Here is a 13,194-nt window from a genome sequence, read left to right as displayed (position 1 = left end):
GCATCCAGAGCATTTATTAAACTTAACCTTCTCAAATCGTCCAAAATGCTCTTTGCAATATGACAAAAATGTGTGACAAAAATGTGTGACTGATTTTGGAGGATGCACTGTGTCAAGGTCTTAGGTTGAACCTTGTGTTGTTTATGCTCAGCCTTGCATAAATTTAGGCCCCTGCACTGCTCCGGGATGTCACTGGCTCTGCATCAACATATTGACAGTGATTGCTGGAGGATTTTGCAGGATTGAGGCAGTGGTCACCCCTCCAAGGACCACATTCAAGAAATAACTGAGGATTTTGCAGGATTGAGGCTGCATGCCATTTTTACATGGAGGCAGTTGGAGGATTTTGCAGGATTGAGTTGCATATCCTCACAGAAATGTAGTTGGGGTTAATGTGAAAATTATGTATGTGTTTTTAGTTAAAACATATATACTGAAAATGAATAAGACCAATATTTTACAAATACATATGTATTTAGAAAAATGAATTAACACAATCATGACTAATAGCAATTCAGGTTTTGCTGGGCCAATTTAGGTAAACATTTCCACTGAAAAACAAGAAATATAAAGAAATATAAAACAGCGCTCCAAACACAAACGAATTCAAACTTCATTTCCAAAGCAAAATTACAAGTTCTCCAAAACAACACAAATGTGTCTAGCATTCTGTTTTCAATTCAATTTCAGTATTCAGAAACATGACAGGAAAATCCATCAGCAAGTCTTTAAATATTTACACAATTCCAGCTCTTATCCTTCCACAGAAAAAGAATCTGCATTTTTATTCTATTCGATTGACACTCTCTCGGGGAAATATATTTATTTATTCCGAGGAGGGAATTGTCACCTAGACAACTTCATTAATTCAATTTGCACTTCCAGGAACAGCCAGATTTAAGTTAGTCTAGCGCTGTTTAAACTTTCCGTTGCCGACACAGGCCAACATCTGGGCTGGTTCATTGCCCCCATTGAAAAGAGAATTAACGCACTTATTTTCTCTTTTGAAAAGGTCACTGTTTCAAAAATCGGCAAATGGTTTTCGCCAAACCTAATTCCCTTTCAATCAGGGTCTCCAATCAAGTCAGCAGAAACGACCTTTGAATGTGATTGTACATCGGTTGTACACTTGTAGTAAGACTCTGGCTAGCTCGGTGCTCAAGTGGGAAGATGTTTGCATCAAAAATCAGAAGGTTGTGGGTTCGAGTCCCACTGAAGTAGCTCCTTATATTTCCCATGAACAGCACTCAGAGTATCCAGAGCTTAAAAAATTAATTTAATTGAAGGGCAAAATGAATAAAAATCAGCAGAAATATGTTTTTCTCTTCCTATTTTTTCGCCCTGTCTTCATTTAGCTACGGAACATGTGCACACTAGATTACATCACTGAAGGACATTGACAGAAGACCTTTCTTGTCAAAGCTGCAATTCTCAGTGACAAAACCTCGCTTGTTTTAATCCCCTCGCATGGTACACACCTATCCCCAGGAAACCTTTTAATTCAACCGGTCTTATCTCAAATTGCGCTGGAAAAAAAATTCACATCCATGCATTGGCCTTGGGGTTGTTGCGCATGGGGGGGGGGGGGTGGCATAAAGACGTCGACTCAATAATCCACTTATTATCTGAGATCGTGGATACGAAAGACGGAATACGAATGACTTCGCACTCCCCGCTTGTTTTCCGTCGGGGAGCGACCTTCGGCTATTTCACAAAGTCAACAATTCACTGGCTTTTTTCTCTTTCTCCATCCTGTCAACTGTCTGAATTGATGAGTAGAGAGTGACGTGAAAACCACTCATACTTGCGTCATGACTGCGCCGGCACACAACACAAATGCAACAGTTACAAGGTGCGCATTTTGGATGGAACGATAAGAGGATGTTTTTTCCCCAGCTTTAGCTTCCATCTTTTCCGGTCACTTTTTAGTGCCTGTGTGGAGATGTGTTGCTTACACTAACAGAAAAAAACGTTACAGTTCCGTTGTGCAGTCTTCAGTATATTGTTTTTGATGTATGCAGGAAACGTCGTGTATGAACTTGAAACAAATTCCTTTATAAAATGCTAGCTTTCTTGTAAGTTGAGCATCAGGACACACAGTTTCTTCATGAATAAAATCCTCATAAACCCCCCCTACTTGGATAATAGGACAGCCCTGAGGCCGGATGACGAATTGCAATAGCCCATTCAAACCCACTTAATCTCCTTGGGTGGATCTAATTATCCCCATGGGGGTAGTGTTGAGGGGGCAATTTCCCTCAGGTATCGGTAAAATGATTGAAAACTTCAAGTAAAAACTGTATGAAACCTGGAGTCATTGAACCCACTGCTCTGGTGTTTATTAACAATCTGTGATATCCCTTGAAATCTTTCTCAATATTTACTGCATCTTCTAAGTGCCACACTGTGATTGCACGTCTAAACCCCGCAATCCTTGATCAGACATGAAGACAATCGGTCTTGCCTATCATATAGCTCCAGTGCATACATAATGGTTTAGTCCCGCACGTATGCTTCCGCTCCTCCAGCGTTTCTCGCCGATTAGTAATTCAGACCCGTCTCTGGTCAGGTTAATGCCTCGTTCTTCGCGGTGTTTGTATTAAGGAGTTGCGCGGGATAGCCGGCTGTTTTCTCGCATCGAAGATGCTATCAAAGTCGAATTAATAATTCGGCGACCGGGCAATTAAGCTTTAAGCACCGTATACTGTCATCGATTTAAGAAAAAAAAACCAGGACGCGTTTTGGGTTGTTGTTGTACTCGGTGCCGAGACTGATGAGTTGTAAATTGGGCCACTTAGACATTCTTGGCGTCAGCACTTCGGCTGTTAGGGGAAAACATTTGAGATACGCTCCTAGTCAAGCTGTTTAACTTGGACGTCTCATTGAAATAAGGGGAGATGGACAACAGAAAGCGATACTTTTGCAATTCTTACGGCATCGGGGACGATGTCCGGTTATCAATAGAGTAAAAATTCAGCAGCAGGGCAAAGCAGACAAGAGCCGCATCGCAAAGTGTCAAAAGTGAGACTCCGCAGAGCGCACTCTTTCAAGAAGACAGATGGCCCTCATTTCAGATATAATTGCATTAACGCCTTCACTGTTAGTTAAAGGTGTTAGTCAATAGAATTCTTGCACTGATCAAGACCACCATGCACCTGTGGTGCTTAAATTTTCACAGTTTTACAAATCTCTCAAGACTTGGGAATCCCTGAAATCACTGTCACATATGTTTCTTGATTGCTGTGGAGTGGGTGTTGGGTGTTAAAAAAAAAGATAAACAATTAGCGGTGCAGCAGAGAGGCACACCTTTCAAAAAAATGGAGTGAAACCGGAGTTCAAGAAATCAATCAATATGCAAACCATTCATAAGATGGAATTTGCGTTGGGGTGCTGTAAATCAATATTAGGTTCTGCCCCTCACCGACGTATAAACACTGTATACTCATTGTGTTACCTCCCGAGTGAAAGTTGGAAAAAATCACTCGGGTGGGACTTGAACCCACGACCTCCTGCTTTCTAGTGCAGACGTCTTACCACTCGACCACAGCACTTGTGGGATCGGTTGGCTTAATTGTTCGAATCTGATGTACGTTGTACATGTAGAAGCGGGTACCGCAATTAAACTATTCACAAGATGAAGGGCAAACAACCTAATATTGATTTACATCACACCGATGCAAATTCCAGCTCGGTGGTCGAGTGGCAAGACGTCTGCACTAGAAAGCAGGAGGTCGTGGGTTTGAGTCCCACCCGAGTGATTTTTTCCCCAACTTTCACTCGGGAGGTTACGCACTGAGTATAGAGTGTTTATACGTCGGTGAAGGGCAAAACCTAATATAAATATGCAAAGTGCATAAATTCTTTTTTTGGAAGACCAAACAGAGATCAGTGTGTAGAAAGTGATTTTTTTTTCATTCGTAAACAGTTATCTACCATTTCAATTTCACAGATTTTTTTTCTTTCTCCAGAACAGCACATACATTTACAGACTTTAAATCATTACCTGACTACTTGTCCGCGCTGAATCTGGACTGGCTTCAACTGCACGTCCACGGGAACGTTCTGCGTGCCGTTGACTCCGAAACACGACCCCTCAGAATTGCAATTTTCCTGGGGAGGAAAAAGATAATGAAATAAAAAATACCAATTGGATGAGTGGCTTAATTGAGTGTCACGTTTAAGTGGCACTCGTGAGATTCGTGTAAAGTCCAGAAGCAAGATACTAGTGTCGAAAACGGCACTTATTATGAAACTATGATCAACTGAAGTTCTTGGGGTTTTTATTTGTCTAACGATCTAGGAGCCACTCTCTAGTAAAATTGAGCCTTTTTAGAAATTTAAGCTGGGTCCTAATTCATTCGCATTTGTTGCTAAGCAATATCTTTTCTGCTTATAGCAAAGCCATAAAACTGGACCCTTCATTAGAAGGGCGAAGCCAGAGAGCTTAATGCTGGGAGGAAGGGGTTGGCGGGCCGAGGGAGTGCAGGGGGGGGGGGAGGGGAGGGCTCTCTCAAGTGAAAAATGGCCTTGTTTGAGAAAATTTAGGTCACTTCCTGGGCGGGGCGGGCGGGGGGGGGGGGGGGGGGGGGGAGGACGCCCCCTCCGCACCCCCTGGATCAGCCACTGCGTTATGGTGATTGTTTAGGGACCCCCTAAGCTAAATTTAATCAAACTTTACTCTGATTTAATCAACTCTAACTCTGCTAACTCAGGTGAAATTTAAAACTTGTTTTTGCTTAATTTTGATGGACATGGTATGCATTGGGCCGCTCCAGTGATTTTGATCACTGTAGAGTTTTCTGTGGCCAAATTAGACCGGTACTCCAGTGTTCATTGGCACTAAAGATACTAGTCCCTCTTTCCGTTCCGTTTGCCCCGCCCCCAACTTTGCCACTCAGGATCCCTATTTAAAGATGATCACTAAAACAGTACACATAAACCCGGGTCGATGTTCTTCAAACTGCCGAAAGCCTGGCCGGGTATTCACAACTTGCAAATGCCGCGCAGTTGGTTTTGGGCAAAGTGGAATTATTACATAAAGAGAATGGGAATCAATAAATTCTATGGATCCCGCTTCTGCCACCGTTGGCTCCTGCTATGCTGGAGACCAAAGCTTTGCTAGTGCTATTGGGCAGACGAAAGCTCCGCGCTGAAACTGTTAAGATATTTATACGCAAGAGGTCGCTGGATCATTCTAACCTTTATTGCCGTGGGACTTTTTCTTCATCTTAATTTTTTTTTTTTGGAAAACAGAGATGCTTACAAACATTGAATTGATCAAATGTTCCTGCGTGTACTGTCATGCACCATAAATTAGCTATAAAATCAGAAAGTGGGGCTTGAAATTCTGTAAACAATTTGTATACAGTGCAAGGATATTATTCTGCACATTTTTAATGTATACTTAATAATTACAAACTAAATGCCTCAAATTTCATGACGGTCGTATTTGTCATAAATATTTTAGGACTAAATGTGAAGGATTACTTTCCTGTGAATAAATAAAGAGGCTCTCAAAGAATAAAAACAATATTGTCTATTCATAAAGTATGCTCGTCTACCGATATTGACGCTCAAGGCACTACATCAGTACAAACCGGCCGTTATTAAATGCAATTCATAAAGTGGTCTTATCTTCGTGGCGGAGCTAGGTTTAATACTCTTCGCTCAAACCACATCAGCACATCCAAGGGAGGTGACGATGGCCATTTCCTGTCAGCTCTCTTCAAATACGTTTTGATTCACATGAGGACAACATCATACATTCTTTACATTGCACTTTCATCAAAGGGTAACTTTCAAGATAGGGTGTATCATTTGTCATTTGTTAATTTTTTTTTTCATTTGAAGCAACAAAACTGCTCAAAATCTAGAAACAGGTCGTTAACAACTAACCTAATGAAACTTTTAGCTCAGTGACTGCTAGTATACTCCGAGAAAACAATAGTCTGGGATCTCGATTTCAATTCAAAAGTTGCCGACTCATGTTTTGAATTGCGGTCAAAATCAGCATCCCGGACACGTTCTCATTCAGCCGATTGCAGCTACGCGATGTCACGCAATGAACCGACAAATAATAGCAACCGTGCGCGCGTGTGCATCGTGTCAATGCTTGCAGGCACCCATTCACTGATTCGCCGAATTACAAACCAACTACTAACAGAAATTTTTAAAAATGCGTCACATGGTGCATCTTTGGGTGTGGCCTTCGTTTATTGTTTTCTTCAAAATGACAGCATGCCAGAAAGAATTATTTCGCAGGGAGTTTATTGCCATTGCTATCTTTACACCAAGTAAGCTTTTCAACGATAATCTGGACAGCTGCTTTTTGGATAACAAATGATCTACTCTACCAAAGTGGCTGGGCTCTACCTTCCTCAATCCTCCAAAACTCGGTGGATTTTCAAGGATTCTGGAAGGATTAGGTTTAAAGATTAGAGTTCACTTTTACAAGCGTCGACGCCTGGACTTTTTTCCGCCTTATTTCAGGGGCCAAACTGATAATTTCACTCCGTGGACAAGTTACACAATGCTGAGTGGTGACTGAATGGCGACTGACCCTACGTCAATGCCTAAGGGGAAGGGATGGTACGGCCACACAATGGCCGCCCGCGATTCGGTCAGCATATCCGGTCTTGGTGCCAATCGGATTTAGCCTCGGGGAGATTAACTCCTGTTTAATCTGGTATAATCCATTTAATCCCCACACGGTGCCATATCAATAAAACTGCAAATATTGTGTTATTTTCTGGCTTGGGGCACATCTGATCGAAGACGGTGCGGCTTTATGTTGGACTGAATTAATTTAACCCTCTCTTGAGTCAGTGATGACAGGAACTGGTTTTGTCTGGTCAACTGTTCGGGACGACACATCCCAGTTTCAGAGGTTGATGCATTGGTTACCGATAGCTGCACGTGTAACACTGTACAGCAGGGAGCCAGGAAAAGATTATGTGATCATGGTTGTGTCCGCGTTACTTGGCTACAGTTTGCCATTAATTTCACATTCTCCTATGGAAGTGGCTATAGCCAGTGACCTTTGAGGAACCCTAGGTTTTCATTAAAAACAAAATTTAGACTGAATGGTTAAATATCTTCTTTTTTTGGCCAGCTCTGCAATATTTATCACCCATTTACCCATTCCTATTGGTCGAGAGCCCGTCACATGGGTGGTTTTAAATGGTTGATAAAACACCAACTGGTTATACACACTCTATTGCTGCACCAATGATGCCAACCAGCTGGGGCCAATTTCATAGAGCTGCTTAAGCACAAAATTTGCTTAAGCACAAAAACGTCTTGCTTAATAAAATCAGGTTACCGGCCAAAACTCCATGCGATTGTTATGCTAAGTAAACAACAGCTAAATACCAGTCACAAGTCACAAGCAATGTACACCACATGGAGTTTTGGCCGGTAACCTAATTTTACTAAGCAATGTTTTTTCGTGCTTAAGCAAATTTTCTGCTTAGGCAGCTCTATGAAATTGGGCCCTGGTACTAATCAACCTCAACAAGTTCAAACCACACATTTTAGCTTACTTAGTTCAAGGATGAAGGACCTCTACTGAAGAATAATTTATATTGCCCAACTGAAACAGACGGTGTTTAAATTATTAACTGTTATTGTTGATTATGAGACTAATAATGAGAGGCTCTCTCATGTGTGTGTAATTTTTCATATTAATCAGTTTTAAGAGGCTATTAAAGGGAATGTACATCATAGGCTTTTGCGGTAATTTTCAGAAATGAACCATTTGAGGGGTTAGTATAATAGATCAAATATTGTTACACTGACATGTTTGAAGTTGTGTGTTGGAAAATGCTGAAAAAACCAAGAAAAACAAAAATGTTCAAGTAGTCTGGTTCCTTGACTCCACTAAAGATAAAATGGATCAATTTATAGATGCCAGAAACTTGTAAGGTAAGGGAACCAGTCTAGATGGCCTGCACCCGTTCATGAACATGTAACCAATAGCAAACAAAATTTGGACTGAAAAAAGGGTAAAGTTGGAGCAGTAGTTGAAAAATAGTTAGGTTTTTCCAACGGTGGTCGGCCGACCACTGTTGGAAATGTATACAAAAACACCATTTTCTTGAAAATGACTTCACACCAGGTGCCATAATTTTACAGGATGCTTTAGACTGTCATTTATCAACATCCTGTTGTGTATTTTGTAAAAACTTGGTAGTTTTATTTTTCGATGTTTGCAAATGTTGTATATTCCCTTTAATAGTGACATAAAATGTTCAAAATTAACAGCTCCCTTGACATGATGGATCACCATTTTTGTTGTCGTCAAGCAACTGCTAATTGGGTCACTTCAACAAATTCACCACCACCATTTAATTTTTAAAAAGCTGTTTGCAATGGATTTCCACCGCTCTTGAAGGAAATGCTAGTGAGAGTGCTGTGCACCACTGCATTCTGTGTCACATCCCACAAAAAGGAGATTTTTTAACACTATGCGCGCGGGGCACATACATACATAGCAAAAGGGTGCGTGTTTCACAAAACAAGAGGAAGAATAACACACTGGGAGGTAACACACTGAGTATACAGTGTTAAAACGTCGGTGAAGGGCAAAACCTAATTTGATTTATATCACCCCGACGCAAAATTCCATCTTATAATAGTTTATGCGGTACCCGCTGCTATGTACATCAGATTCGAACCAGCCAACCGATCCCATTAGCTCGGTGGTCGAGTGGTAAGACATCTGCACTAGAAAGCAGGAGGTCGTGGGTTCGAGTCCCACCCGAGTGATTTTTTCCAACTTTCACTCGGGAGGTAACACACTGAGTATACAGTGTTTAAACGTCGGTGAAGGGCAAAACCTAATTTGATTTATATCACCCCGACGCAAAATTCCATCTTATAAAGAGGAAGAATTGTTGAATAAAATCGTTTGAAAATTGTAAATTTTTGACCGAAAGGTATTTATGAATGGGAATACATTTGTGCTTGGTTGGTATTAATCAGGTACCTTTGAAACCGGTTAGTGGCCTGGTCACGGATAATGGCCGGAGCTGAAAACAGCGCATCCCAGCCCTAGCTGGATTTCAACATACTTGTTTTAAAACTGCCCTTACTCATTATGTGTCCTAGCCTTTATTTTTTTCCCCATTTTTCTCCCTTGCACCCTTTTTCATCGCTGGCCCCCACCTGGGCACGCATCCCAGCAAGTGTGATGCTATGAATCTTTAAACACCCGTCTCAAGTCAAATTCCCGTCAAAAAGGGCTGCTTTGAGCAGTCATGTTTCATGAGCGTACGTATGTATATAGAGCCAAAATGAATTTGTGTACAGCGCGTGACTTGTGAATGGTTTGCAATAATTCACTGCACAAATTTGTGCTGACGTGTGCAATTCTTTCTCATAGTACATGTAGGTAAAATCATGTCCTCTAAAGTCTAAACAACATCACAAGCTGTAAATGTGTGCAGAGCAGACAACATTGCTACTAAAGCAGCACATTAGGGTTACTTTCTTTTGTATGTTTATTACTCTCGTTTGTTCTTTTTAGTTCCCTTTTTCCTCTTTTAATTAAAATAAAAGTCGATTAGTTTGATAAATATTCCTTCACAATAATCTTTCATCTACTTTTTCCATAATTAGTTTTGTAAATATTCCTTCACAGTAATCTTTCATCTATTTTTTCCATCATCCATTTCGTCACCGTTTTGACGAAGTGATGAGTCAATCCAAAACCAAGATTTTAGGCAATCTGAGATTTTTTGATATTCTAACATTTTATGACGTTCTCTACATGATTACCAACTTTAGAGACACACAATTTCATCGTTCGTTGTGTGACACACACAGCTTTTCGTTTTGATGTACAGTCGAGTCTCGTTAATACAAACTCGTTCGGACCTAGCCAAATTGTTTGTTGTATCAGAATTTTGTTTTAAGAGGAACATCCGTCCCATTCATTGTGCACATAAATGCACAGTCGGGACTAAGGCTTTATGTTTGTTATAACCAGAATTTTGTATTAACAGAGTTTGTACTAACGAGATTCGACTGTAGTGACGAATCTCTGTTCGTCACTTAGTCTCATTGATTTTTAACGTGTCGTGTTCCATATTTAGATTTATGCAGCCTCCACGATTTGCATTTTGACAAAGTGTTGAATCTGCATTCTAAAATGTATAAAATGCATACAAATATATGCTACATTTTGTGTGACGAAGCGGAATTTACGTTTTTATGCAGTGAAAAATATTTTTAGTAATTAACGTCTCCTAATTAAACATGATTTTATGGAATAAAGAGAATTTGTTTTCGATATAAAGTACTGCGCTCGATATAAAGTACTGCGCTATCGCATCAGTCTTGTAATTTTTAATTCTGGGGGAGATTTGTAAATTGACAAACTTCAAATGCGAATTTTCTCAAAACTCGGTTTTGCAGCTGTGTGCACAGATTCGTTACTTCGTCAAAACGGTGACAATTTGTTTCTCTATTCCCTTTTTTAACAATATTTTTGGTAAAGTAAATTTGTCAGTCTGGTTTTATGATAAATACACTGATGAATACATTTTCCATTCCATTATATGCTAGCGGTCAATCAGGAAAATTATGTTTTCACAAAATATTTCAATAAATAGGGAATGCCATGTATATGATGATGATAAATGCATCAGAGGGGCCTCGTAGCCGAGCGGTTAGAGCATGGAGCTACGGAGTGGAAGGTTGGCGGTTCGAATCCCATTCGGACCAAAAACTGGAAAACTTTCTCTGACGACCCAACAGTAAAATGGGTACCTGATTCCTTCAGGGAAGGTAAGACAGCGAGAGGAGAGGACTGGGCACCGCCACTCATATGCCGCGCCCAAGACACAGTGGACCTCTAACATCCCACTGCCCCTACGGCCAGTAATGGCTATGGGACCTTTACCTTTACCATATATATGTAGAGCTGTCCATTTTGAATAATTTAGTATTCGATTACTCAAAACTGTGTTTGACTGAATCTTCGGATAGTCAAAACTGCCAGCTGCAAATGCATGCCGCGCCAGTGTTACTAAATGAGGTCAAAAGTTGCAGGCAGAATTCTTTTATCTGTGTCAAGGGCTTTAACCTGCTACAATTCTAGAAAAATTGAACCGCCGTCGACAAAAAAAGTTACCGTCGACAAAAAAAGTTACCGTCGACAAAAAAAGTGGCACCTGACAATAAAACGCCGCAATTTATGATAAACTAACATTACAGTCGTGTGTGTTCCTGCATGGCATTACGCCTGAGGACAGACAACAAAAGGAGCACAAAGGGGCAATTGATCCTCGAAGGAAGGTGCCTATTGTCCTCGAACGCAGGTTTGTGTGCTTAGTCTATGGGAGAGTGTTATATTACAGGGACAAAGGAAAACACAAAGCCAATCCTCGGAAGCATAGCAAAAAACGACTGTGTGTATACATGTGTGTATTTTTTTCCCCGAATATTCAAAAAGCTATTCGATTATTCGGTTGATGATTGAATATTTGAATATGCGGTGTAGTCAGGACAACCCTGTGTGGAGAAAGGTACATGAGGGGTGGGGTGGGGGGGAGGGGACAGAAAATGCATCAAGCCTTTTAATCTCCTCCGGACTAGTTGGGATAAATCTAAACCTCCCTCAACCAGCAGCGTGGTGGGGATAAGTGGATTAAGCATCGCCATGGCAACAAGGGGCTAATGAAGTCAGTGTTGCTAATCCAATCAGGTCGTGTGAGGTGATTCGGAAAAAAGAGTCTGGAACTTTGGCCGTTAATGAAATTTGTTATTATTTTTGGAGCGCGAGAGAGCGCCAACTGTGAAACTGAGTTAAAAACCAGGGCAGATAGATCAAGGATATTTATGCTGTCACAAGCAAGATTGTGACAAGATGGTGAATTGTAATATTGTAGTTCTAACATTATTTAAAAAAAAACAAAATTTAGATGATAAGATTTCTTTCTTTCAATATGAAACCTTACTCACAGGAAAAGGAAAAAAATAGCTCCAATTTTAATACGACTCAGTTTTGAGAGGAAAGAATAAACAGCTCACTAGAAATTAAGATTAAAATTGTTTGACAAGTCTTAAATTTTGCTTAGTCAATTGTGGATGTTGAACTACTGTTTCTGTCCATTTTAAATTATCATTCCACTCACACGTAAGAGCACTCGCTTAAAATTTCATTTGTTTTCAGATCATTCTAGTCATTCCATAAATTTGGGTTTGAAATTTGTGTGTGTCCCTATTACACCTGATATAAGATGTCGTAAATTCAGGACACGTTCTTAAATGTCTTCTATCTTCAATAGCGAATATGCAAAGCAAAGTACTTGCCAAACAATAAAAAATAGTTTGAAGTCAATTTTAGTGATTTTGCATGGCAAATTACACAGGTCAGGTGTAACTGGGACACAGAAAAGTTAAGCTTTTGGACCCCAAATTTATGGAATGAAATATCTATTTGCCTCTTCATTTTTCTCCCTCCTGCAGGAATCATGTATGCTTTCCTGGGCCACGCGATATCCATTCCCCCCCCCCCAAGTATCCTTAACCCTAACAGAACTCAATCCATCAAACCCCAACAGCATGTATTGTTGGAATCTGTCTGGATGGGTACAATACCCCTAAACTGGCAGTCTTTTACATTGGGTTGGCACGCCTCCAGAAACTAAGTCAGAAATATGTGTGTGCAGTTTCCCATATGGTGTTGGAATTTGCCAGGATGGGTATGGTTCCTAGTAAATCATGCTAGGGAGTTAGGGTTAACAGCAGAAAATTTCCACTCATGAGTAACTGAACTGCATGCAATGCTGAGCTATATGAGAGGTCAAATAATCTGAGGCAATTGTATGAACCCTCCACTGAACAAATTCAAGAAATAACTGATAATTTTGGAGGATTGAGGCTGAATCCAATTTTAACATGGTGGCGGTTGGAGGACTTTGCGGGATTGAGGATGATTCCTAGCCAAGAGGGCCTGGGGGTTAGTATTGTTATATTACAGTCATATAGTTCTTCCCGATTAGCCATAACTACAATGTACACGTATACCTAAGTTTTGGTACACTACACGAACCTTATAGTTGGGCTATCACTACAAAAGGCTGATTCATATAGAATGTGAATGTCACATGAATGTTTGTGCCTTCCACTTAGTTTGTCTATTGTGCCCAGGTATCCCACTCGACGCCATCAGCCTTTGTCCCTTAATGA

The 13,194-nt window shown here is 40.5% G+C and overlaps 1 protein-coding gene across 1 annotated transcript in view; it reads right to left on the bottom strand.

Annotated features, from left to right (window-relative positions):
* LOC119723732 (fibropellin-3-like) overlaps positions 1-13,194 on the bottom strand; it is a 63,564-nt gene that overhangs the window by 45,535 nt on the left and 4,835 nt on the right. The window contains exon 3 of the mRNA XM_038194549.1: positions 4,004-4,110. Coding sequence (XP_038050477.1) covers positions 4,004-4,110 — 107 coding nt within the window. The remainder of the gene's footprint in view (positions 1-4,003; positions 4,111-13,194) is intronic.

This window comes from Patiria miniata, unplaced genomic scaffold (assembly GCF_015706575.1).
Source record: "Patiria miniata isolate m_02_andy unplaced genomic scaffold, ASM1570657v1 HiC_scaffold_17, whole genome shotgun sequence".
NCBI classification, from domain to species: domain Eukaryota; kingdom Metazoa; phylum Echinodermata; class Asteroidea; order Valvatida; family Asterinidae; genus Patiria; species Patiria miniata.
This window is presented reverse-complemented; position numbering and strand designations above follow the sequence as displayed.